Source organism: Lactuca sativa, chromosome 6, assembly GCF_002870075.4.
Source record: "Lactuca sativa cultivar Salinas chromosome 6, Lsat_Salinas_v11, whole genome shotgun sequence".
Taxonomy (NCBI): Eukaryota; Viridiplantae; Streptophyta; class Magnoliopsida; order Asterales; family Asteraceae; genus Lactuca; species Lactuca sativa.
This window is the reverse complement of record NC_056628.2, coordinates 183143559-183171186: the sequence shown is the minus strand read 5'-3', so window position 1 is coordinate 183171186 and position 27628 is coordinate 183143559. Positions and strand designations below refer to the sequence as shown.

General features: G+C 32.1%; 2 protein-coding genes and 1 pseudogene across 2 annotated transcripts; 1 reads left to right on the top strand and 2 right to left on the bottom strand.

The window, feature by feature from the left end:
• The first annotated feature begins 5760 nt into the window (after nucleotides 1–5760).
• Nucleotides 5761–7838, top strand: LOC111878282 (5'-adenylylsulfate reductase-like 4). The gene is made up of 4 exons (XM_023874786.2): nucleotides 5761–6264; nucleotides 6725–6912; nucleotides 7092–7216; nucleotides 7311–7838. The coding sequence occupies exons 1-4, from the start codon at nucleotides 6046–6048 to the stop codon at nucleotides 7667–7669; spliced, it is 891 nt and encodes a 296-aa protein (XP_023730554.1). The 5' UTR covers nucleotides 5761–6045; the 3' UTR covers nucleotides 7670–7838.
• Nucleotides 7839–12224: 4386 nt separating this feature from the next.
• On the bottom strand, nucleotides 12225–13361 carry LOC111878269 (uncharacterized). Its single transcript, XM_023874770.3, has one exon. The coding sequence runs from the start codon at nucleotides 13158–13160 to the stop codon at nucleotides 12378–12380; it is 783 nt and encodes a 260-aa protein (XP_023730538.1). The 5' UTR covers nucleotides 13161–13361; the 3' UTR covers nucleotides 12225–12377.
• Nucleotides 13362–19371: 6010 nt separating this feature from the next.
• On the bottom strand, nucleotides 19372–26467 carry LOC111878268 (F-box/LRR-repeat protein 3-like; annotated as a pseudogene).
• Nucleotides 26468–27628: the final 1161 nt, after the last annotated feature.

The window sequence follows — 27628 nt, the reverse complement described above, 5'->3', positions numbered from 1 at the left end:
TCTATACCAAGGGCTTAATAACTCTAAGTCTCAAGCCCTAAGTCTAAGAGTCTACTTGTAACGCCAAAAATCAGTGCATGGTTTAAGGACAAGCGTTCACAAACACTTTTCAAACACTAAGCAAGTTGGGAAGTTGATTAATTTGCTCAAATGGTTATGAAGTTCTCAAAACTCCAAGAACACCATTAAAGGGACCAATATGACACCATAAAACAATCCAAAACCTAGATCTAGCATCAAATAAGCATAAATGTGGAAACTTTGTATCATACCAAGGTTTAGAAGTTGATTGGGTGAAGATGAACTCTAGGGAAAACAACTGCCAAACACCAAATTATCTTTATTCTTCTATAACCTTCCAAATAAAGCTTCAAAGATCATCAAAACTTTCAAGCAAATAAAGAAGGACAATATGGAGGTCCGGGATTACTCCAAGGAGGCTATTTGAGGTGATTGGGGTTGAAAATGACCTAAACCTTGGAAGCAATGCCTTTAAATACCAAGACCTTCCCATGGCTAAATTAAAGTCTTCCATTCTAAAATAAGAGACGTCTCGAAACTGGATGTTACAACAATCCACACATCTCTCCAAAATCGAGTATCTTTACCATCACTAACCGAATTCTTAAGAGTGGACAAAGGAATAATACATTTCTCATGCAATTTTAACATAGAACCAATAGGGTAAAAGCAAGAATCCATAACATAGAATGTCCACATACATGCATGGTATATGTACATTTTTATTTTAAAATGTATGTATCTTTGTCAATTTGAGGTGTTAAAACTATCTTGATGATTATTACTACAAAAATGTTATTTATGGTTTGCGTTTTTTTTTTTCAGGAGTCAAATCCAAACTTTTAAATGTTTTCGAAAAGACAAAACTGCAAATTTGGTCCTTGTGGTTTTCAAAAACCTTTGGATAGGGTCCAAAAAGTTTCCAACTTGCATGGAAGGTCCAAAATCAAGGTTTTTCTGGGTTTTTGGTCCAAAAAACTTAAAAAGACGATTATGCCCTTTTATTTTCTTTTTTGTATTTTTTATAACTATTCTAATGTTGTTTTAATTAAAAATAAAGAAAAAAGAAAAAAGTATCCCCCACCCCACCCTCTCTGTCTGTCTGTCTCTCTCTCTTTCTCTCTCTTCGTCTTTCTTTCTCTCTCTCTCTCTCTTTCTCTCTCTCTCTCTCTCTCTCTCTCTCCCTCTCTCCTGAACGCCATCTCTCAAAAGAAAATTGATATTCAAAATTGAACCACATGTGGATTCATTCTCGCCGCCACCGAAACCACCGGAGCCGTCAATAACCCTACTTTCGGAACTGTAACTCCATCTTAATCGATGCATTTCATCTTCGTTATACCCCTCTTCAACGACCACTACACATTTGCATTTCCGACACCCAAAATTCCAACTCTAATCTTCTCCACTTTCTTCCTGTCCCTCTCTCATCTCGTTCTCCATCTGAAATGGGTGTTCGTTACAAAACGCGATCAAAGGTGCTCGTTGAAGGTCGTGGGGAGAATGTGTGGCATAGATCTATGCCCTCAAACCTGCATCTGAGTGTATTGAGAGCTCTGACGACCAGTGGTATTCATCTTCTCTCGCAAGGCGTCGCCGCCGGTGGTACAGAGAGAATAGATATGAGCTCGTTTTATCTATAAATTCGATCCACTTTAATTTCAAGCACCTTCTGAATCTCTCCTCTTTGATCGACGACCTCTGTATGAACTTTTGTTTCAGTTCAGATTGGGACTATAAATCAACACCTCAAGGCTTGGAGCAGGTGGGTAAGAACCTCGAGGTGGAGCCAACAAATTTTTGGTGGTTGTATTGACCAGTGGGATGGTGAGGTTTGATTTTGATTTGTTGAAGGTTTGATTTTGATTTCCACTTATGATATGATTAAGAAGAAGAAGTGGGTATCGTATTTTTTTCTTTTTCCGAAACCTTCTTCAGTGGACCGACAATTGATTTTGATCCAGTTGAAGAACGAATTACACTTCAGAACAATCTTAATTATAATTTATTTCCATATTAATTGTGCAGAAAGAGAAAGTTAGTGATCCATAGAAACAAAGACGTGAGAGAGAGAGAGAGAGAGAGAGACGAAGCGAGAGAGACAGAGAGAGAGGGTGGGGTGGGGATACTTTTTTTCTTTTTTCTTTATTTTTTTAATTAAAACAACATTAGAATAGTTATAAAGAATACAAAAAAGAAAATAAAAGGGCATAATCGTCTTTTTAAGTTTTTTTGGACCAAAAACCCAGAAAAACCTTGATTTTGGACCTTCTATGCAAGTTGGAAACTTTTTGGACCCCATCCAAAGGTTTTTGAAAACCACAAGGACCAAATTTACAGTTTTGTCTTTCGAGAAAGACCATATTTAGCAAGTTTTATTTTGAAATCGGTCCCTCTCAAAATTGAAAAGACTCTTTACCATTATGATTTAGTTTTTACATTATATTTAATATTTATTAATTTTAGAATACTGGTATGTGTTTTTGGGAGGGTTGGTGATAATTATTTATGATGTTTAATAGGCTTTGCGCTCTTGAGATTATTAAAGGATGTTAGGTATCTGATTGTCTTAGTGTGAGAAATTGGGTTTGAGAGTGGTTTTCGACCTTTGCAAAGGGGTAGAGATGAAACAAAAGTGGTTACCAGGTGATTGTCCACGCCAACAAATAAATAACTTCAACTCGTACACACTTGATAGTGTATAGTGGTAAAGAGATCGAATCAATGGGGATTTGTTCAATTTGTAAACTTATATAAATCTCTTTATAAAGATACTTGTAAAAGGACAATAAGAATAAAAATATGGACTTTTGGTTTTGGTTGTTTTAAAATCTAAGTTAAACAAGAACTAGAAAATTTAAATAAAAACAAGTAAGGGTTGATGTAAATAAATAGAGAAGAAATGGTTGACAGTGGATTTTATCCCATAAATATTTAACTAATTTATCATTAGGTGTTATGGTATAATACTTGTGACTTTAACTTCGCTATAGTGACTTAAAAGATTAAGTCACCTAGACCCTTTTTAATTAGTATAAATGTTAGAGAAGCTCATAACATATTTTATTAGTTAAATTCATAAATCAATGAAATATGTAATTTATAAAAATCAACTAGCATTAAGATTTAAGTGCCACCAAATCCAAGTCAAGTCAAAATGCTTTCATTACTATGTTGGAGAAAATACTTTTATGACTTAGATGAAATGAACACAAACACAAACACCAAAAACATTTGTTGTTTGTTAATTTGAAAATCTATTACTTAATCAAGAAATTAATCAACTAATAAACTTTCACACATCTAAACTCATGAATAAAGATATATGAATAGAAGAGATATTTAACTAGAAAATACTTTCATTAATGTTCATCACAAGTTCATAAGAAACCTTAGTGGATTATACCAACATCAACCAAATATTACTTTAGCTAAGCATGATTAAGATTAAAAATAAAAGTTCAAAAATACCAAACATCAATCCAATTAACTAGATGAAAGAAACCTTTCAAAACCCTCTTCAGATATTTCAAAAACTCCAAAGAGAATACTCCTTTATGCATGGTTCAAAGTTGTCTAAAGAAGCTCACCAACCATCCACACAATAGCTGTCAAACATGAAATAATAAAATGGTCCCTACAACTTTAACGCGAACCATTTGGATTCTTACGCGGACCGAGTGAATATGTATGATTTCTTTTTGACTTCCAACACATGTCCTTTTCACCAAGATCTTTGTTTTCACTTTGTTCCAACATTCCATACCCGAGTATAAAGGCACAAATTCCTTTTAGAAGACCTAACATTTAACCTAATCACCTCCATCAACTCTCATAAACCGAAACCACTAATCCACTTCATCAAGCCCAAAATGCATAAATCTTCAAGTCCAATTCAATCCAACTAATCTCTTGATCATCCCCGCTCTCAATAGTCTTCGAAAACCTAAAATTAAGCACACACACTCTAGAAAGTTTATGATACGGATATAAAATAAATATAATAAAAATATGCATGGTGATTAACTCAAAATAAAATAAAATATGCTAAAACAAACTATAAAAAAAAAGTAAATAAAATACACATATCACTACCCTAACTAATTTTCTTCACGAGTTTAATGTTTCTTCAATCAACGACGTATGTACTAAGTTGTCAATCTTTGGGGAATTTGGTTGTTTTAGATGTTAAAAAAACTAGCTCCAATAAAGGTTTATATTTAGCATGTAGAATCGACTTGGATCACTTGCCTAAGTGAGAAAACTTGAAGAATCGTGGAATGGATATTGTTTTCACACTTTGTCGTATTTGTGATTTGGAGGTTGAGACAAAGTGATAATTTATTTATTCATTGTATCATTACTATAGAGTTATGGTATAAAATTCTTCGACACCACACAATTACAATAGTATCTGATTATTAAATCAAATGAAGACATCATATTAATTGCACAATACTAAGCATGTTACTTTCTTATTCTTTTGGGTGTTCTGAAGATTTCGGAAGAAGGTTCTTCTCGCATCTTCTCACCGAGGAAGGATGCTCTTTTTCATAATATTTTAATATTTGTTTTCATGTATTATTAAGGTCGACTAGAACTAAATTGCTTAACTTGAAAAAAGTAAACAACACCATCTGGATGACTCACACCGAACTCGATCCACGACCCATCATGTAAGGGTAAACTGTCTAGCAGTAATAATATTTTGAGCATGCAAAGTTTAAATCATGAATAATTTTACAAAAATTTATATTTCAACCACTAGACTCACATCACATGGACATGAATTAGATTAGTTAGCTTCATTTACCAACCTAATTTTGGCTTTTAAAAATGATTGATGTTGTATTTCTTTTATTAGTTTCTTGCTGGTTATTTTATACAAGTTTGTTGACGTTCAAAAGAAAAACCTAGCATTAAGGATTATTTTGAACAATATTTAATGGTTGATTTTATTCATAAGTTTTCAAAGTTTTGTATCACTAAAGAATATATTAGGCTATATTAGAAGTTAAAACTACATTCAAAATCAAAATGTTTATTCTGCATAGACAAAAAAACGTATATTTCTTTTCAGTCTCTCCGTTATAAGCATATTTTCTTCTTTGGTCCATTATACCAAGTTCTTTTTCTTATTGTTTTTTGTATTCGTCAATATCCAAACTAACAAAGGAATGCAAGACATTCACTCTTAGCGACAAAACCGAGATAGATTCATTGTTAACATGTTTTAATTAAGCTATGGGATTTTATATTTATAAACATCAATGATCAAACAACTTTGTTTAAAGTTTGTGTGTAAAACAAAATATTGCAAACATAATAATTGTCGATGGAGACTTGTATCAACCAAATTCGTCATTACCATAACCGATTGTATGAACATGACATGCTTAATAAAGGACAAAACAAACGATTTGTTATATTTTGACTTTTATAGCATTCTAGATTTTAGATATGGGTATGATCAAAATCTAACAAGAAAAACTAAAATACATAACAAAAGAAAAACGACAATGATTGTTCGATGAATATATAAATGAATGGATATAAACAAAAATATCTAAAATGGGAGAAAATAACAAGATATTGAAATTTTCAATTATAATTTGATAAATATTGAAAATTATATATACTATTAAAACATAATTTGACTGAAAAGTTGTTCTTGTAAAGTTGAGGGGCCTATCTGATAACTTAAGATAGTGGGTGTCGATTATCATAAAAACAGAAAACACTGTGTAATCATCATCTTTCTCTTTGGACTCCTGAAAACCAAAAAAAAAGGAAGTAAAACCATCGAATTTTATGCGTTCATCAAACTAAAGTCTTTTAAAGTCCAAATTGTTTGGCTTCCCGATCTGGGTTCTGAAGAAGCTAAGATTTTTTTATAGAAATTTGTTCATATGCAGATTAATTGCAGTTTATCGGAGCCCCAGGCTCACTCGATCCATCAAATTTTGGGGCTTTTTTATTCGTGATTCATCTCTTTATGAATTTGATTGATCTCTTTGTATCCGTATGTATATATCGAGATCAACCATAACTATGAGTCCAACGAGGGTTTTGCGAACTGGGTTTATTCTATTGGCGATTCTTGGTAGGCTAACGTGCGCCGATGAGCTCTCTAGGGTTTCCAATCCTGTCTGCCCTACAAAATCGATCAAAGCTTCGATCCTTGGAATTGGTGATTCCATCTGTCCATCAAGTGGAATTGGTTATTCCATCGGTGTTATTGAGGTATTTACACGCTTATGATTACATGTAATAATTGCTCTTGAAGTTATATCAACTAGGCGTTTCAATCTAGCAATCCTCTAGGTAAAGTCAATCTTGAGTGGCTTTGAAGAAGTCAAATTCTATGCTCATATAAAATTAGGGTAATAACTAATAACCATTGCTTCTTATTTGGGGATTTTTAGTTTCATCATATTAATTCATGAATTTGTTGTGCTCAATGCATAATTGGATATATCTATGAGTATACTCATCTGTTTTGCGATTTGCTTACATTCATAGAATTTGTGAATTTGGTAGTACACATACATAGAATAAGTTGTAAGCACAACTTTATACAACAAAATCGATTTATAATGTAACATTACATACTTATCCCTTTCTCTAATCAACCAATTACCTAATTACCTGATTCTGATACTGATAATGATACTAATTTTGATTTTCACGTCTTTTTATGAAGGGAGACGACACATCGATCCAAAAGGCATTGAGTATGATTGATGCAAACACCCATAATTACATAGTTGTACTTTTCTATGCATCATGGTGCCCATTCTCCACAATCTTTAAACCAAGTTTATCATTGATGTCTTCATTCTATCCTTCCATCCCTCATTTTGCAATCGAAGAATCCCGCGTAAAGCCGAGGTTTGTCACCTATAATAGCATTCTACTTTATTATCTTACCCATTACATAACAACAACAACGTACTTACATTTTTTCACCCAAAATAGCAACATATTTACATTTCTTTATCGATAACAACAATATGTAACAAATAAAGTACACATAATACTTAAAATATATATATATTTTTTTTGTGTAGTTTACTCTCGAAATACGGAGTTAATGGGTTTCCTACACTATTTATTCTAAACTCAACAATGCGTGTGCGTTATCATGGCCCACGGACTTTGAGTTCTCTTATGACTTTCTACACGGATGTTACAGGTATATTCAGCTTCCTTATTTTCTCCAAATTGAAAGAAAACATAATAAAAAAAAAATTATGAAAAAGTAATAATTTTTTTTAATGGGTATATAGGTGTTAAAGCTGAATCAATGGATAAAAAATCTCTAGACAAAATGGATACATTTGTGCACAATAAAAGTAACAACAGCAGTGAGCCGGAATTCTGCCCGTTTTCATGGGCAAAGTCGCCGGAAAATTTACTCCGGCAAGAGACGTATCTATTTCTGGCGACTGTATTTGTTGTTTTCCGGTCAGTTTATCTGACCTACCCGTTCATTGTGACATCTGCCCGATATGCCCGAAGGACACGGTTTTTGAATATATGGAGCTTGTGGGACCACCCGGTTACGTATTTGAATCGGGCTATACAGTTTTTTAGTTCGCTTACAGGTTGTATGGGTGTTGATTTCTTTAATGGAAGGAAGCATTAGATTTGGGTTTTTATAACGTGATTAATTTGATCTTTTTTTTTTTAATATACCAAAGTTTTGTTCTAATTGGTGTTTTAAGTAACTTGCTTCGGGTTTATGTATTATAATTATAGGGTACAACTTACAAGTGTATGTACTGATTAAAAAAAATGAGAGATGCTTTTGTGAAGGATTTGTATTTGCATTCGGGGGAACTTTTAGGTTTAGTTTTAGTTAAATACAGTCAAATCTGTATTAGTAAAATAATAATTTTAATTTTTGAATAAAACAAATTATAGAATTTGGTTTTGACCTTAGAGATTTCGATCGGCCATATTAATTTAATGAACCTAATATTGACCTCTGAAAAGAATAAAAGGTAGTGCTCCTTGCAAGTTATATCAAAAAAATTCTTGTATCTGTCTGTATTCATAATTTTTGGAGCAAATCAGAAAGAATGTAATGGCAAATTTAGAAAAAAAAATTATGTGTTCTCTATTTAATTGAAACTGAAAATAAAAAAGTACAAAAATACTAATGGCAGGTCGGTTTATATTAAACGTGACAAAAAATAAAACGACATGACAACCCGATACGAAATTAACGGGTTTGAGTAAACGATTTCAACACGTTTAAATAACGGGCTGACACGATATAACATAAAAATTAAACGGATGGGTTAGGATCGAGACTAGATTGACAAACACGAATGAGGGTTTGTTCATTAACATCCTAAACGAACATAAATGAACGGAGATAAACAAACATAACTGAACATATATGAATATAGATGAACATATAATATAGTAATATAATCAAATAAAATTGAGCACATATAAACATTAAATAATCTTAAACGAACAACATAAACAAACGTTCACGGACATAATTGAATGAACGTGAATATTGTTCACATTCGTTCGTTTAGCTAAATGAACGTGAAACTGTGTTCATATACATTCATTTATTAAATAAACGAACATAAATGAACTTCTCGTCGAACGGTTTACGAATAGTTCGTTGAGCTATTCAGTTCATTTACAGCCCTAGTCGAGACTTTCAATTCGAATATGATCCGTTTAATATATATATATATATATATATATATATATATATATATATATATATATATATATATATATATATATATATATATATATATATATATATATATATATATATATATATATATTGACTTTTAGTGGGTCAAACTCAAAGATTAAAATTAAAATGAAAAGTTAGGATGGAATAAGCTTAAATCAAATTAGGGGAAACGAAAAAGTATGAAAATATTTCAAACTTTCAAAGTGACTTAATTATCTTCCTCCTCATCATCTATCTTTTTTGCTCAAAACTCTTATTTTTTTTTCATTTTGTCTTCTAAAATTACTATGAATTTTTTCATTCCACCTCTCAAATCCGGTATTTCCTTTTTTTCCTTTTTGCATTTCCATCTCCTATTTTTCACTAGTTATATTAAAGTTTTTACAGATGTGATTTTTATCATGAAATATTTTAGTAATTGTATCAATTATCGATACTTTCTAAAACGTTTATTTTAATATATGATACTAAACTATTACTTAAAAATTGATCATCTGTTTTGTTGCACGCATCAGTCTTTATCAATTTCATTCTTGAAAATACGATTTCAACATTTATTGCAACGGTCGAGTTGGTTTGTTATGTTTACCATAAGGGAGCACAACTAATGAGATGGTTTGGCTACTTCTAATTCTTTGACTAGCTATTTGAACAACATTAATGTAAAAAAATCAAATTCAATTTTTTTATAAATTAATTACATTATTATGCTACTTTTTACACCATTTTTTTCTCTATTACACACATATACATGGAACAAATCCCAACACCTCACAAACAAATCCAAAATGTGGACAAATAGTTTTCCTCGGACACTACACCACGTCGATATTCGAGTTTAGATTCACTACAAGTTGGTTTCATGAACATGCTCCAACGACCCCTATCCAAAGCAGCTATTGTATACATTTAGTTTTGTGTCAGACAAGAAAATTCAACTTTTATATTTTTCATTTTCTTTTTTCTTATCAAGTCACCTCACTTTGCAAAGTCTTCTCTAAAGTTTAGCAAGAGTTTACAATTAAAGGAGACCTATCATTCATCATATCATCAAAATATTTTATGAGTCATCTAAGTGGACTATTTAGATGAGGATTCCATTAGGCACATTAATATTGGTATTAATACTATGCAAAGGTGATATTAATATTGATTTTGCAGATTGCATGGTATCAAGAAACATCAAAAGATCATATTTATAAGCGAAATTTATTAAACGAACCATTAGATGTGAAGTATTTGAAGAAAATAATCACCTTTTTAAAGTTTTTTGAAAAATGACAACTTAATCCGGAATACCGTATTCACGAGTAGTTATGGGGATGTTCGACAAAACTAGTTGGTAGCGGGTAACTTGTAGGTGACAGCGTTTTGTTAAACGCTATATAAAATAACATTTGGATTTGGAAACGCTAGCAACTTGTAATGCCAAACGAGGCTTTTTGTTCAAAACGAAGCGTTTTGTCAAACGTTAGAAGCTAAAAGCTCTTAAACGCTCTGTGTCAAACACGACCATGGTCATTTCCGGTGGTTGGTAGAAGATTTTTCCAGAATCTGACTCATACATTTCGAACTGGAAAAGTATATTCTGAATCTTTGTATGGAAAATACAGTTATTCCGGACTAATGTTCCACACTGTTAAAACTTGGGTATTTCTACTGCCATTGTTGCTACATAAACCAAATACAATCTTTTGTCATATAATCACATAATATCATCCGGAACCCTATTTGGAATTGTTTGGAATCGGTTGGTGGTATGAGATACAGTTATCGGTTTTTAGTTTACGGCTTATTTGATTTTTGATTTTTCGGTTCCGATCCTGGTCGGGTCAGTTCCGGTTCTGAACACCTTCTTAGATAGCACATTTTTAGTAGAACTGAACCTCAACCGGTACTGAACCAGAACTGGAATCGATTGAAACCAGTTAGTGATATTTGATCTAGTTTTCGGTTCTTAGTTTACGACTAATTCGGTTTCGGTTTTTTCGATTCCGGTTCCGGACCAATTTACATTCCTACCCATAAATGTTGTTAATATTGGTTAATTAACTATCTGTATAACATTTTTAATATAAAAATAAACATTGTCATATACTAAGGTCCCGTTTGATAGTTTCTGTTTGGAAAAATGTTGTCTGGTAAAGTGTTGTCTGGGAAAGTCTTCTGACTGGGAAAGAAACCATGCTGTTTGATTGTACATCTGATTGACTGTGCTGAATGATGAAAAAAAGTAATAATTCAATAAAAATTAAATTTAAAAAAAGTTATTTTAAAAAATTAATAATCCAATAAAGAAAGAAAGAGGCGGAGTTTGGTGTATAATTGTCTTTCCAGCCCATTCAGCCAGAAAGATATGATTTTGGGGCTTTCTGGGAAAGACATATCTTACCGAGAAAAACTCATTCTTTTGTGCAAATCAAACAGTCTTTCCGGTCCATTCAGCCAGAAAGATTTGTTTGAACCTGAAAAGATGTGTATCAAACGAGACCTAAATCCAATAAAAACTATCAAATACCACTTAAAATTTAAACTTTAGTCGTTATTGCACCATTTATTTCATTCTATGATTGTTTTACTTGTTTTTCATATAGTTTCAACATTTATTTTAATCGTTTTAATTTTTTCAAATATGATAGTTGTTTCTTTTAATAATATGCTTTGATGTATGCCGGTGATAATATCACAAGAAACTAAATGTCATAGCCAAATACACAATGAAAGTAAAAGATGTGTAAATTGGCAAACAAAATTATATATATATATATATATATATATATATATATATATATATATATATATATATATATATATATATATATACACATTTATTTAACGATTAACATTGGACTCATTAAACCGTACAAACCGCACCTAAACTGCATAAATTGTCGCACCAAACTGTACTACATAATGTTGTTAAGAGTTTTTTCGTTGCAGTTTGTGGTTTCCAAAAATATCAAGCCGCATATGCGGTGCGGTTTTAACTCTAAACCACACCAAATTGCACCACGTGCACCCTACTTTCTTTAAACCTTTAAAAATCCAAAAGCAAAATAATAAATTAAAAAAGTAATTAAAAGCAAAAATTGATCAAGAGCACAAATAACTACATTGCAATTTCATTCCATCCGATCCCAAACAAACATGCAACCTTAAGAGTATTCATAATGGTGAGTTCAATGGGAGAGTTGAATGAGGTGACAACTTCATGTGTCATTGAATGGATGAAACTTCATCATTGTGAGATGTCACGTTGACATTCAATGGATTTGAAGTTCAATGACCATTGAACTTTTCAATGGGAAAAAAAGTTTTTAATTTTTAAATATTTACTATAAATATATTTCGTAACAATCTATTTTGTAGAGTTTAATCCGTTGTAGGGAAAAAAATGATAAAGTTGTATGGATTATAGAAAGATGATGTGACAATCCATTCAATTTTATGAAGTTTAGTGTATTGTAGATGCGGCAAATGAGATGTATATGTGTTCACAAACCATAGTAGATTTGTCTTCCCAACTCTAAAATCAATAACAAGCAATTATATATACATACATTAATCTACTAGGGATAAAAGTATAATAAAATAGTATTAGTTTTCAACTTTGAACCCGATACGATTACTCTTTTTCTTCTTCTTCTTGTCCATTGTCATAGTGTTGGCATAACAGTTGTAGTCCATTACTGGTCTCTTGATCATATTCAGCCTCTAATTGCTCTTTCCAAAAACACAACAACTTCATGGTCATAGACTTGGGAGCATCAACTCTACTATCCGACACTGTTTTTGTTTTTGTTTTTGATCTTTTGAAGTACTGGAAGGTTGGGCTATGATCAGAAACATGTTGAGAAACCTTCCTCCTCTTTTGAAAGATGGATTTAATAACCTCCTCTTCAAGCTTTTCCTCCTGCTGCACCATAGGAGTTGATCGTTGTTGCAAAGCTTCAAGCATTGCATCTACACTCACACTTGCATGTCTTGACTTCAGTGACTTCATTTCCTCAAGTCCAGAAAGAATCTCCATCTGCCTTTTATTCTCCAAGGACTTGGTGCATTGTTGCTTCTTCTCAATTGGCTCAAAATTTCTATGGGCTCCAGACTCCACAAAATAATCTGAGTTTTGTGGGTCTGTCTTTATCGTAATCTCCGCTGAGCATTTGGAGCACTTGAAATACAATATGAATATCTTCATCCCAAGATACGTCTCTCCTTTGACTTCTTCTTTACGCGAGTTGAACTTGGTGCCTCTGGACATGTAGTTCCCAGAATTCTTGCACTGAATGCTCATCGGAAGCATCATTCTAACATTAATTTGTTGGTTAATCGGAATTCTCCTTCTCGGAATCTTCGCAGGATCAAAATCAGCCGGATGGTATTTATTCAAAACCTTTCTCTCTGCCATCTCTATATATCTCTTTCTGAGGCGAAGGACAGCAGCCACTATGGAGAACCAAGAAGATATTGATGGTTTCTCTACGGTGTGGGAAGACAGCGACGATCGATAACCAAAACTTGGGACTGACTCAGTGACTCACTGAAACGAGGGTTGAAACTTGAGAGCCAAGGTTTGTATGCGGCTGTACTAAATATAATAATATATAAGAATAAGGTTTGGTTTGTGCAACACGCAAATTTGTAATCAAATATAAATTGTAAATCCATTTTTTCCGTACGAAAATCATAGGGCTTAATCAAAATTCAAAAATCGTATATCTATCCGTTTTTACTCCATTAAATTAAGTAAAAGTTTTCTTTTTTTTTTTTTTTTTTTTTTTATTTTTTTTAATATCTAGAAGTAGGTGTGAGAATCGTATATTATACGGGTTGATTTAAAAAAAAATTAAACATTAAATTAAAATGTAAACATAAAATATTTTTTAATGAACAATTTTAAAATAAGAAAGGAAAAATGTATTTATTGCAATTTAATATTATATATATATATATATATATATATATATATATATATATATATATATATATATATATATATATATATATATATATATATATATATGATATTTAATACTTTACATATATGAATATATGATTATAATTTTAAAAATTGAAACAAATCAAAAATTGACAAATACATAATATTTATTTCAAAAATACCACAAAATGATAAGTGTCAAAACTCATGAGAGATTGACACGTGACAAAAAAAAAATCTTCATTTATTAAGAATGATTTATTCATTTTTCATAAAAGTAATATATTGACTAAGTTACTGTTCTTGTGGTTAATTTTATAAAAGGAAAATCAATACCTTTTCCCCATTTTTTAAGTAAATTACACAAATGTTCCTTGTTGTTTTTGATAATATATGTATTTGGTTACTAAACTATTTTAACATCAGATCATTCGTATTGTTTGTTTTTATTGCGTTTCTTTTTTATCTCAATCATACGGGAAGTGATTCGTACACAACAAAATTTTGTCATACACAACAATTCATGCATTATATAATTATATAATACAACATTTTAAAACATCAATTGTTGTGTATGAAGAAAATTTGTTGTGTATAGATCAGCTCTCCAATCATATATGAAAAATACTATTTACCCTTAAGACATTAATTTAAATTAATTTATTCTAGGTTTATTATTTATAATATTAAAAAACAAATATATGCCTCCACCTCTATCTCCCTCATCATGTTGGTGTTTTTTTTTTCAAAATCTCTTTTTAACCTCTTTGTTAGACCTGACAATCCATGTATGCGTGTCGTGTATTCATGTCAGACACGAAATTATACGACATGTATTTGTTAAACACGAACACGACACGAATTATAAAACGTGTTTGGGGTATCAAACACGAAAACGACACGTAAAAAATTCGTGTGACACGTGACACGACACGAATAGACACATTTTTTAGCCGTGTTACACGAAAACACGAAAAAACTTGAATAGACACGTATTTAATGATTTTTTTAAGCTAGTGCTATAAACTAATTATTGACTTTTACGAAATTGGTCCCTAATATATTATAAATATAAAATTCAACCCTAAAGTATATATGTGTATATACGTGTTTGTACGTCTCACGTGTCAGCACGAATTTATATTGTGTCTTGTATGTGTTTAAATAGGTAAATTCGTGTTTGACTCGTGTAAGACACGAAACACGAATTTCTAAAACACATACACGGAAAACTCGTATAGTGTTCGTGTTGTGTTAATCGTGTCGTATATCAAATTGTCAGGTCTACTCTTTGTAGGGAGGACAAACCTTTTAATCAAAACTGTTTGTTTAAAAAAGAATTACAAACCTAAAAAGGTTTGGATGTCCTTTTCTTATAGAATAAATAGAAAATCACTTATAAATTTAGCAGGCATTTTCTAAATTAAAAAAAAACACCTTTAATCCTTTCACTCATCACGACTTTAGCTTCTACACACCACCTCGCCAACCTTTCCTCCACATTCACCGACGACACATCACGCCTCCGCCACCACCGGTTGTCACGCCTCCGCTAGCGACTCCTCAAAATTTATGATCACTCTGCTTGGATTGCTTTAATAATCTTCTTGATTCCATCGCTTCATTAATATTCTCTTCTCTCCCATCTCATCCTCTCTACTGTCATCCATTTTTTTTCCGATTTCGTATTGTCTACTATATATCTCTTTTATCCCCTCTCTTTTTAGATGGTCCTGTTGGGTTTTTATTTAAAAACAGTTTTAAAAACTCAAGATAATAACAACAAAAGACTTGAAATTTCAAAATAAACATAAACAAGTTTACACCCACCAAGGATCATCTTGCAAGGAAGAGAAAGAAAAACAACCACCATAGAAGTTATAAGAAAATAGCAACCTTTGTAGTTCTTTGGTTCCTCAAGGGGAGGCATGAAAGCTGTAGAAGAATATGGATAAAATCATTTCCTTAGTGGACGTCAATAAGAAGCCAACTTGAAGAAGATGTTAGTCTTGTAAACTCTTAAGCTTTGAGTCAAACCCAAGTATAACTCAAAGAGAGCAAAAGCAACTAACGAAAACTCTAACACTTCATGCAAGAGAGGAATGAGAGAGTGAGGAAGAAAGTCTACAGTTTTGAGCATGCAAGAGTGAATGAATGAAAGCCTTATCTAAGTCTTTAAGCTAATCTTATTAACCATAAGATCTTAGCACTTTAAGACCTACCATGTCCCTAGTCACTCATACTCCATCATATGGTCCAAGCATGCTTTCAAGAGGCATGTTTTTTATTAGACAAATCAAAAGGTCATCCCAACTCCTTTAACATGTCTACGATTTTTAGAAGGAATATTTATTAAAATCAATTTCTAATAAATAATATATATTATTTTACTTGCCATTGAAAATTCTTATTTCCATCAAATAAATAATTTCCAATTAATTATAAGAGTTTATGAATAATTATTAAAATTAATTTCTAATAAATATTCAACTGTATCAATGTAACAACCCGGTATTTAGGTACTTTCAAATTTATCCTTATGGTTTTAATTTATGTCATTTTGGTCCCTATAAGAGAAGCCCTAATGGCAAAATCATAATTTGGAAGGAATGAGAGTACGCCATGCGTATGTGTGTACGCTTAGCGTACTAGGGTGCGCCCTAGTATGTGGGGCGTACGTATACGTACGCGGGGCATACTCATCAGACATTGAAAACCCTAATTCTTAGGGTTGAGCCCTATATAATCCCCCTTATAACCTTATTTCCCTCACCCTTTCAGCCTCCACCCTCTTTGAGTCGATTTTGCAAGCCCTAGTCCTTGTGTGTATTGAGCTTGAGTGTGTGTGTATGTGTGTGTTCTTAGTGTTGAAGAAAGAAAAAAGGATTCTTTGAGAAGCTTTAGTGTGGGATTCAAGCTTGTAGATCTGAGATCTTCATCTCTTTGGGAAGCTCCAGAAGGTATAAAGTCTTGAACTTTACTTGTATTCCTTAGAGATCTAGCCATATGGAGTTTTATGAGGTTTGTCCCCTTTTCTTGGTCTTAATGAGTAAATGTTGCTCTAAGACAAAAGAGCTAACTTTTCAGAAGATTTGAGTTGTGTTAAGTCATAAAAAATGCTTTTCTTGACTTATTTAGTGCTTGGATGCAAAGTGTGGAGGTCCTTAATGGTTAAGACCAACTAGGAAGTTGGTTTTGGGTCTTAATGATGCATGCATAACCATAAAGTTGGAAACTTTATGGTTAAGACCACCTTCTTGGACTTGGATATGGCCATTAGAAGTTTGGTTATAATTTATTATATAAAACAATAAATTAAAAGTAATATTCCAATAAAAAAGAATTAATCCCAAAAAAAAGAATTAAAATAGTTAACTGAAAGAAATTTATATCATTTCAAAACCACACCTCTTCCATTCAATTCCAATTATCTTAAATTTTTCTCACTTTCTCCAATTTCAATTCAATTTGATTTGAAACAAATGTTATTCATAGGTCGAAAGATGCATAGAATGGTATGAACAATAACAAGGGGCGTTGACGAAAGCTTACATCGACAATTTTGAAAATAACCAGATAAATCCATAAAGATTGTCATTTTTTTGGAACATATAGGGATCATTTTGCACAACAATTTGAGGGTTTAGATCGTACAACACATCAAATGGAATATGCAAGAAAAAACTAAGGAGTTTAATGTTATTTTCACTCACAAGATGATTACCCAGGAGCTCATAGTTTTCGACGAATAAGTTTTAAACGCAACAAAAAATGAGTGTCACGAATACTATAACATTAACGATTTTCGTTACAAGGTGATCTAGAATATTTTAAAAAATCACCCTACGTTTAAAAAAAAATAGTGATTGTAGTTAGATTTAATTTTGTTGTTTAGCATGTTCAAAGTATCTCTTTTCATTTATTTTTCATTTTAGGATTTACCTTACTTTTTGTTGTAGTGTGTTTTTTTAATTAAATGTTATTTTTAATTTTATTTTAATATTTTTAGTTTTAAATTAGTAAAAGTTAATTTTAAAAAAAATAAATAATAAAATAAAATGATTGCATTTTGAGGGATGAGAAATATAGGTTTGGATATCTTGTGGGATGAGAATGTGACAAATTGATTAGGATGAATGAAAAAGATATACCTTTCATCCTAATAAACAATGTTATGTTTAGACCGGACTATTTAGATTCATGTTTTGAAAACCAAAATTAATTTGGATTCACTTGAAAAGGATCGAATCGAATTGATACATCCTATTAGATAATAATCTAGAATTATATTCAAATGTATTATTGTGTATTATCTCTTCATTATTTTAGGAGATACAATTGTAATCTTTTAATAAAAATATACACAACACACATCATTATTGTGTGGTTCGTTCAATATCATTCGCACATGGTATCAGCCTAAAATTTCGAATCTCATTTTCCTCCCTCTGTTTCTCTCGTTCTCTTCTCTAAAACCCTATAGAACCTCTGCTTTGTTTTCTTTCCTGGTACCTGCACGATGTCCGCCTCTAATGATGGAACCTTCCCTATGAATACCCTTCTTCATATGATCCCAATCAAACTGAGTTCCACCAATTATTTTCTCTGGAGAAACCAGATGCTCCCTCTCGTCTCCTATCAAAAGCTATCTTCTCATATTGATGGTACCTTTAAAAAGCCATCCGAGACTATTGAGGTTGATAACAAGATGACCACAAATCCACTGTATACCACCTGGCTCGATCTTGATCAGAAGGCCTTAATCCTTCTCAATTCATCTTTAACAGAAGAATCCGCTTCTAAAGTGATTGGTCTCACTACCGCTCAATCCATATGGATTGCTCTTGAAAGTGCTTACAGCAACTCGTCCATTGAATGAGTTCACTCTCTCCGCACCATGTCAAAAGATACCTCCACCATCTCTGAATATGGTCGAATTTTTAAAGGTGTATGTGATAAACTGGCTGCAATCGGCCAACCAGTGGATGACATGGACAAGATTCACTGGTTTCTCTGTGGCTTAGGGCCATCATTTGAGACCTTCTCCACAGCTATTCGTACCAACAAATCCTCCCCTACTTTTCGTGATCTCTTGTCACAAGCAGAGAGTCATGAACTGTTTCTAAAATCTCTCCATGATGCTGCCACTCCGCCTGCTTCCTTCTTTTCACAGAATCGTTCTCACGGTAGTACTCAAGGCAAGGGACGCTCCTTTTCTCGAGGAGGGGGTAGTTCAAGAGGTGGTGGTCGTGGTCGTGGGGGTCTTCGTCCTCCAAACTGTCAGTTATGTCGCACTAATGGCCATTACGCCTCCTATTGTCCTAATCTTCACACCTATGCTACAAACTCCAACACTACTGATGCAAACTTGGCACAAGCATTTCACTCCCAGTGTCATGTTATGCAAGGCAATCCAGATTGGTATATGGACTCTGGCGCAACTTCACACATGACTCCATCCACAAACACTGTTACTTTCGCCACCCCTTACTCTGTTGTACACCCAACATATTAAGGCCCACGCGTATATGCCCTATTGTACACAACATACACCCAACGTAAACAACGTACGCCCAACGTACCAATCCCTGGCTTCATTTTACGAAAATGCCACTATGGACCATTTAGCAAACTTTCTCATACCCAAGGGCTAAAAATCATAAACCTTCATACTTAAGAGTTAATTTTGGAAATACCTTATTGTTGGGATGTTAAACTTAATCTCAGTAGACTGAGATTTTTTACCAGCAGTAACATCCTTAAAAGATATGTTGGAGTTTGCCCGGTGGGAGCAAGGAGGGAGATAACTTCTGCCTGCACTGTTAAAATCATACACCACCAACTTGTTATCCCTTTGGTTGGGTTGAATCATCTTCTTGTTCCTACCAAATTTGGCTACAGTAGCAGTAATCTTTGCACCATCAGTCCTGACATTGCAAAGTTTTTCCTCCAATGACTTCTTTTCTTTCGCATTTAAAAAAAGGATGGAAGCAAATTTGTGCCCAACCCTATCTTTCTTTAAAGCAACATAGGCATCTACTAAGGTTCCAAATGACCTAAAAACCTTCCAAAGCAATGAGTTTGAACATACTTGTAGAAGATTAGAGATGAAGAAGGTTGTAGCATTATCTATAAGTTTACCACCATTAGGTTTCTTTTTGTTTCTAACCTCATGTCATTCTTGTGATGGGTTTCGGCGATGGAGACCCTTCGACTTCTCCCAAATTAGTGATTGTAATTGTTGCTAAATAAATACTTCATGGGCATCCTTTATCAAAATTCAGGCTATGATTAACTACTAATAATTAGTTTTTTTTCGGAAAATAATGCAATTTCATCCAATAAAAAAATGAATAACTAATCAGGGTGTCTATTTGATAAAATGTTATATATTTTTAGCTAACCCTGTTCAAAATAGTTTATGAGTTAGTTATGAGTAGCTAATTCTTGTTTACTGGACTTTTGGTGATTAGAAGTCACTATGTAATCCTTTGATTCATAATGATTCGACTATTAGCTAGTCAATTCCTATTATAACACTCTAGATTATAGCAAATTGATACCAACGTAAGTTTAGTTTCTCTCAATGGTGACAATGTATTCTACATCTGAGCAAAATTTATTGTGTTAATGACATGGAACCAAACATATTGTGATCGTTACAACTGGAGATATGTCCACTAAGAGGAAGTTTGCAGTCAAAAATTGGTAACATATCATGCGTAAATTGGATCCTTAAAGAAGGCGGTGGAACAATTACTAAAGAAAATAATTGAATTACCTCCAATAATCAATAATAATCAATAGTTATAGCGATATTGCCTCCGCCTTGTGGGGGTGTAATCTGTAAATTTTGTATTAGAATGGAACTATTTTTGTAATTTTTTTAAACACATGGACCATTTTTTTTAAAACAATATGAATAGGGACCTTTTCTGTAAATTATAGGGACAATTTTTGTAATTTATTTTCTACATAGGGACCAAACCTATCAACATACAAAATTCTTAAGCACATGGACCTTTTCTATAAAAAAAACTACACATGGACCTTTACTGTAAATTATAAGGACCATTTTTGATATTTTATTTTCTAAGTAGGGACCAAACCTAGCTTTTGTAAATTTGTTATTGAGAAGGGGCACTTATGTAGTTTTTTTTAAACATATGCATCATTCTTGTAAATATAATTCTACACATGGACCTATTCCATAAATTACAAGGAATGTTCTTGTATGTCAAACCTGCAAACATTCAAATATACGAAAGGTAAAGGGATGGAAAACGTCGATGTTGAACTTTTAGGGGTAAAAGTGACATTGTACAAAGTAGTGGTGAAAAGTGGCATTCGAAAAACTAAAAGCGTGGGAAATATGAACCTATAAAAGACTAAGGACCAAATCTATCAACATAAGAAAGTTTTGTGGCCAAAGTTTAAAATAAGAAATTTTTGTGCCAAATTTTAAGGTCAGTTGTGATCAATGTCTAAAATAACAAACTTTTGTTGCCAAAGTCTAAAACCTTAAAACTATACTTTATAGCCAAAATTTAAGATAAGAAACTTTTGTGGCCAAAGTTTAAAACGATAAAACTACACTTTTCACAAGCCAATTTGTTTTAATATATAAAATAATCAAGACTCCAACTAGTGTTGGTGTAGCAGAAAGTCGTAATTTCAAAGATTAATCAATCGGTAAAGGTAATGCAGATCCTACTTGATTTTTTGCAATTAAAGGTAGAAAATTAGTAATGTCGACCTTCGATGGTAAGGATCCAGAATGGGTAAGCATAGTTGAGAGATTCTTTAATCTTAATCATTTAGTAATTGAATACCAATTTGAAGTCGCGTTCAGTTGAAGGATCATCGCTAGCCTAATAAAATGCAATGGAAAAATTTAGAACATTGTGGAAGACTATGGATTCCAGAACATACCAAGAGAATCTAAAATATTTTAGAGTAGCATGGAAGAAGATTTTTGAAGGCATGGAAACATCATAGACTTCTCTACGACATAATATAAATTTCTAGAGGTATCTTGTAAGTAGTAAGTGTATAGTAGTATCTTGAAACTTCCCAATAGTAGATAGAAACACCTATAATAGGTGTGGAGCTCATTTGCTCCAAACTATCCAAGAAACACCTCGAGAAAGAAAAGTGTAGTAGTCTCTCAAAGTGTATGGTCATCTTAAGTGGTCTTAATAAAAAGTATTAGTGTTTCCAGCATAAAGAGTTATGCTTAACAATCTAGTAGTAGCATAATGTTTCTTGATTGTGTTAATGAGTGATTATATTTGTATCGTGAGTAGCTTGTGATTCTTCAAGTTTGTGTCGAAACCAACTTGTTTGGTATTACTGAGGTACGACCAACACGACGAGTGATTTCCAAGTCATCAGAAAGATCAAGAAACTCAACAACAACGAAGATACGTGGGCAACATGTGTGATGTCCTACATACAAGGATAAGACCTATGAGAGGTCATTGACCGAAGCAAAACTATGCCACCATAGGAAGATGTTAGTGGCCTCTTGTGTAAATGGAGAATCACAACAAGCAAATTGATGTTTTCCTTGAATGCCACAGTTGAAGAAGAGATATTAGAGCATATTCAAGGCGAGATAACAGCAAAAGAAGCTTAGGACACGTTTAAGACAATTTTCTCAAAGAAAAATGATTCGCGACTACAACTTTTGGAGAATGAGTTACTGTCAATGTTACAATGTGACATGACAATTTCTCGATATTTCCACTAGGTCAAGTCGATATGTCAGAAGATTAATGAACTAGATGCAAAATCCCTCATTGTAAAAGCTTGAATTGAGAGGATCAACATCCACAGATAGAGGCTAAAATATAGAAACTTTGTCAAGTATGGTTCGTCGATCTCTTCTAGAGTTTGAGAATTTGGTGGCCAACCAAGAAGCTATGGCTAAGCATATGGGAGGCATCACGTTGAATAGTGAAGAGGAAACGCTCTATGTAAGAAAACTTTATAGGAATTTCATAGAAAATGTATGAACTTGGTCATTTGAGAGAGATAATACCATGCATATCACTAAGGGTTCAATAATCCACAATGTACCCTTGGAGATAAATAGAATTAGGTCCCGAATCCTACAACTTTGAAACTTAAAAAAAGTCTCAAGAATAGTGAGACAAAGTTCATGACAACCTTGAAGGAGAAAGATGTTCTTGAAAATCTCTGCACTCCCTGAAAAAATAACTGACTATGGAACAAATGACAAAAAAAATATGGAAAAAGGAAACAAGGCCATATGTGATTGTTTATATAATTCATATTAGCAAAAAAGACCTTCACGTATTAAAAAACATGGTTAAATGTTTGATGGAAATTTCCTTTAAAAATATAAATACAAGAAAAAGAAGTTAAAATAAATTTTTTCCAAAGGATTATGCAACTTATAAAATGGATTCGCAATATAAATTAGGCTACAGACATGTATAAATTTAACCTGCACAAAGCAGGTTATGTTAGTACAGCAACCTACTTTTTCTTCTTCAAGTTTTAAGATTGGAATAGGTTTATTTTATACTTTCAACCCCATTAAGCTCGTTAAGTGATGAAAGAAACAACACCTAAGCATATGTCATCAAATGAATTTTAAAACATACTTTTTGTTCTTGATGAAAGAAATTGTGGATGAAAATGAGTTATCATAGACTTGATGTTTCCATTGAATAACACAAACACGGACTTCTAAGATCTTAAGAGTTGATCTCAATAGCAGAGTTTCAAACCAATGTTGAAGCTCCACATCCACTAGGTTTCTATAGATCTACAATACAAACACAAGTCCAACCGGAGTCAACCTTTCAATATGAAAAATCTTTATAATTGTAAACTCTGGAAGCTACCAATGTATGTCAGCCCAACTTCTGCACTAAGGTATACAAAAAATGAATATGGATAACACCAAAATGACCAAATATGCAAGTATTCATTAGGAACAACATAAATGATACTTGTATGAATCAATCACAATGTGCATGATATATACAAGTATGTGAGGGCTAATTTGGTTACCTATTAGGTTTTGTGAAAAACAAGCATGTGGAACCATACAAGAGTTATCTACATTGCAACATTGATTGATGTCTATCTCTGTGATTTTCTTGCATCCAATGGAAATGGCCTTTAGCCCTAAAGATGTAGTACGAAAACATCCTCGACATACATTCATACTTAGCTTCCAATAGTTGCACAAAATTAAATATCAACGAGCTATTTGTGATGTTTTCACAATATGAAATATTGATCATTTCAAGGGTGGAGCAACCAAAAGCAACTATTAAGTTGATTCCTTTTAACTTAATGGGGACAGACTAAATATCTTAAGCTACATATGGTATTTACATTTTTATTCAAATAGAAAAAGTATGTCAGTAATATGAGGCTTTCCTCTTAGAGTCCTAACTTCTAATAAAATTTCCTTCATTCCATTTTATTTTTCGTAAATGTGTCATTATTTTTCCTAAATATGTTTTTAAACATCATTTATCTAGTAAAAAAACATACTTTCCTCAAAAAAATTCCCTCATTCCATTTCGCTTTCCCCATTTCAGTAATTTTCTCAAATATCTTTCAACATCATTTATACATACAACACTCTTATCAATTTGATTAATGGAAGAGGATGAAAAAAACATACCTTTGTCATCAACTACATTAATTGTAAGGTCAAGCTCCTGAAAAAAAAACTTTGCCCTATCAGAAAGAAAGCTTGTGAGGGAACAAGGGTGCACGACCCCATATTCAAATAAACGAGGGACTTGCATGATTTTGTGATGTGGGCAATCAGAACATGATTAATGTTTCTTTCTACAGCGTGTGGTGTCTATCTTTTCAAATCGGCAGGTTTCATTACAATTGATGAAAGATCATTGGCTGTCACCCCCAAACACTTACTTAAGCTTAACTCCTTAAGTGATACATACCAATTTCCAATGCTTTTGAGTCACGAACATGTGACCTAGAAACCATCTAACTGGATGGATTGCAATTGAGAAAGCTTTTGTAGCCTTTAAAAAAGAAAAAAAAGTTACATGGCCCACATGTTAGAATTTGTTTGATTCAATGCGGACATTACTTATTGTTAAGCTATATATGTGTGTTACTTTTCTACTTATGCTAAAAGAATGAGTTGACAAGGAATTGATGCTTTTGCAGATCAATCTAGAAATTAGTTTATGAGAGAGAAAAAAAAAGAAATACGGGCCTAAGTTTCTTAAAAGAAGTTACACTTGTATACAAAAATTCATTGTCATTACTCCCTATGTATGTCTTTGACTTGACATATAGTTGAAGTGTTATTTTTAGTGGAATGTATGAGATAACCCTAAATAAATTAGTGCAGAAATTAATGTTGACTCGTACGTTAAGTTAATGATGTATACACAACTTGTGTTGGTTGTTAATGAAGACACTCCTACGTGGGTAACATTCTCATAATACGAAATTTTTAACATTTTTCATGAGTATACACAACACATGTATTTACTAGTTTCTTGAATGAGTTAAAAAAGTCCATATTTTCTTGAGAATAAATACCTTAAGTGACGTCCACCCTTGTCTGGGGGATACCATACTTTCATTATTGATAGCAGAGCTTCCTTATAAAACCAAATAATTGAGGTATCGTAATTTCAAAAGCAAAGGTAAACATATTTTGGTGATCTGTAGAAGATTTGTACAAACAAGAAAAAATGATAATTTATTGTTGTACCAAACAACCACAAATCATAATAAAAGAAAGTGTATTCTTATTGAAAAGGTTAATTTTGAGCATCACATGACAAGTATTCACCAAGGAAACTCTCATAAGTCATAACCCCTGGAATTTTCTACAAAGATATCATCAAGGAATCAACTTTGTTATTCTCTAAGGGAACCATAAGTAAGTACAAGAGACCCATAACTACAAATCATTTTCCACTTTATGGGTAGCATATCAATTCCTTAATAACATGGAACTCAAAGATGCATTCTCATTTCTTTTCACACATCATAAAACAAAATGAAATTTAGATTCAAGGTGTGTTTTTAATTAACTAAATATTAAAATCTACAAAGAACCTTTACATTATGTCAATGCAAATAAGAAAATGTTTCATTTGACAAGATAAAACAAACTAGAAGAAATACTTCACAAAAAGATACAAAAATACATGAACTAGAAGAAAATATAACTATAAAATGCATGAACCATAAGAAATATAACAAAAAATGTAACCCAGTAAGATAGAAAAGAGGAGAGTTGTCATATATCAAAAAGTAAGAAAGATCCAAGCTCATTATCTACTTGCATGTGCTATAACTCAAAGACATGATTACATCACCAACACCACAACAAAGCTTTCAACATAAAACCCTCAAATTTAGGCACCTAATTGCAATCCACTATATCTCGATATCATTCAACAACTTACACAGATTAAGGCATAACCTCTCCAAGTTGTGGCAACTCGCAATAGTCATGACTACAATTACATTCAGTTATGTAACATTAGGCAAATCAATATCTACCAAATTATGTATGACAAGCAGATATTGGTGATTCGTGGGCATAAAGATAGATCGATATGGGTAACAAGTGGGTATCTTTTAGAAGATTATTTGATAGACCTTGATGATGATTGTTAGTGGTATAACGAAATAGTTTTAATGTTTTGTGATGATGGGATTCGATTGAATATAATGATTTGGATACTTTAGAGAAATATTTTTATATTAAATGTGTTAGTTTCGAGGAGATCTAATATTAAAAGAGAAATCAAATAGGAGAGTTTTTTATGTTTTTTTTTGTTATTTTGTTAAAAAGAATTGTTTTTTTTGTTGTTTTTAGTTCGTTATGTTTTTTTTGTTGTCGTCTTTTATTTTTTTGAAGTATATTATTATTACCTATCATTATCACAAGATTACTAATAAATTAAATAATAGTAACAAAATATAAATTTCTATTAACTATTTGGTAGATCAACTCTGTCGAAAACCAATTTATTAATTACATACGATTTTACACTCAATATTTCATAGAAAGTCATGGACTTCTTTTAATGGCCTTTGGGATGAACAATAACAAGTATCCAAAAATCTCTCATAAAAAGTCATGAGATAAATCTAGTATGATATGTAGAAATGTATTATGAAAAGTATATACCAAAGGATTGTGGAGGGTGGTATTCCAAAAAGAAATGTCCATTGGAATAGAAAAAAATATGGGAACTTGACAGAAATATCTTGAGATTGAATGTCCTTATTAAAATGGTATACTTGATGAATGTAGAAGTACATATTGTTCGTACTAAGGAGTAGGAATTTATGAAGATTATGAGTATTTAAAGTTGAGAAATTTATTTAGGATTAGACACAAATATACGCATTGAAGTTGAATATATTTTGAAGATTTATATTAAGGATTATCTTGAAATATTAGTTGATTTAATTATAATTTGCTCGAGGAATAGCAAAATATAAGTCAGAGTATTTTGATATGTGATTCATTATACATATTTTTAGAGTCATATTTAATACTTCATTATATGTTTTTATAGATATTTGGTACTTAAAAGATATAAATTTATATTTTACAAATTATAAGGACTAAAAGATTAAAAAAGATATTTAAAGCATTTTATGAAAGAAATATGTAGCTTAAAGATTAAATATAATTTAAATTGAAAATATCACCAAAATGACAGAAGATTTAGAAAATTCATAAGATTTAATAAATTCGTGTCGTGAATAACTTGTCGCGCCGCGAAATAAGGCGGAAAAAATATTACTCCTTCCGTCCCAATATTATTGTCTACAGACAAAAAACACACAGATTAAGAAAAACATTAATTACCACTAACTTTATTTAATAAAATGACAGTTTTGTCCTTACTTGCATTTAATGTTCTATTAAATGCTTAGTT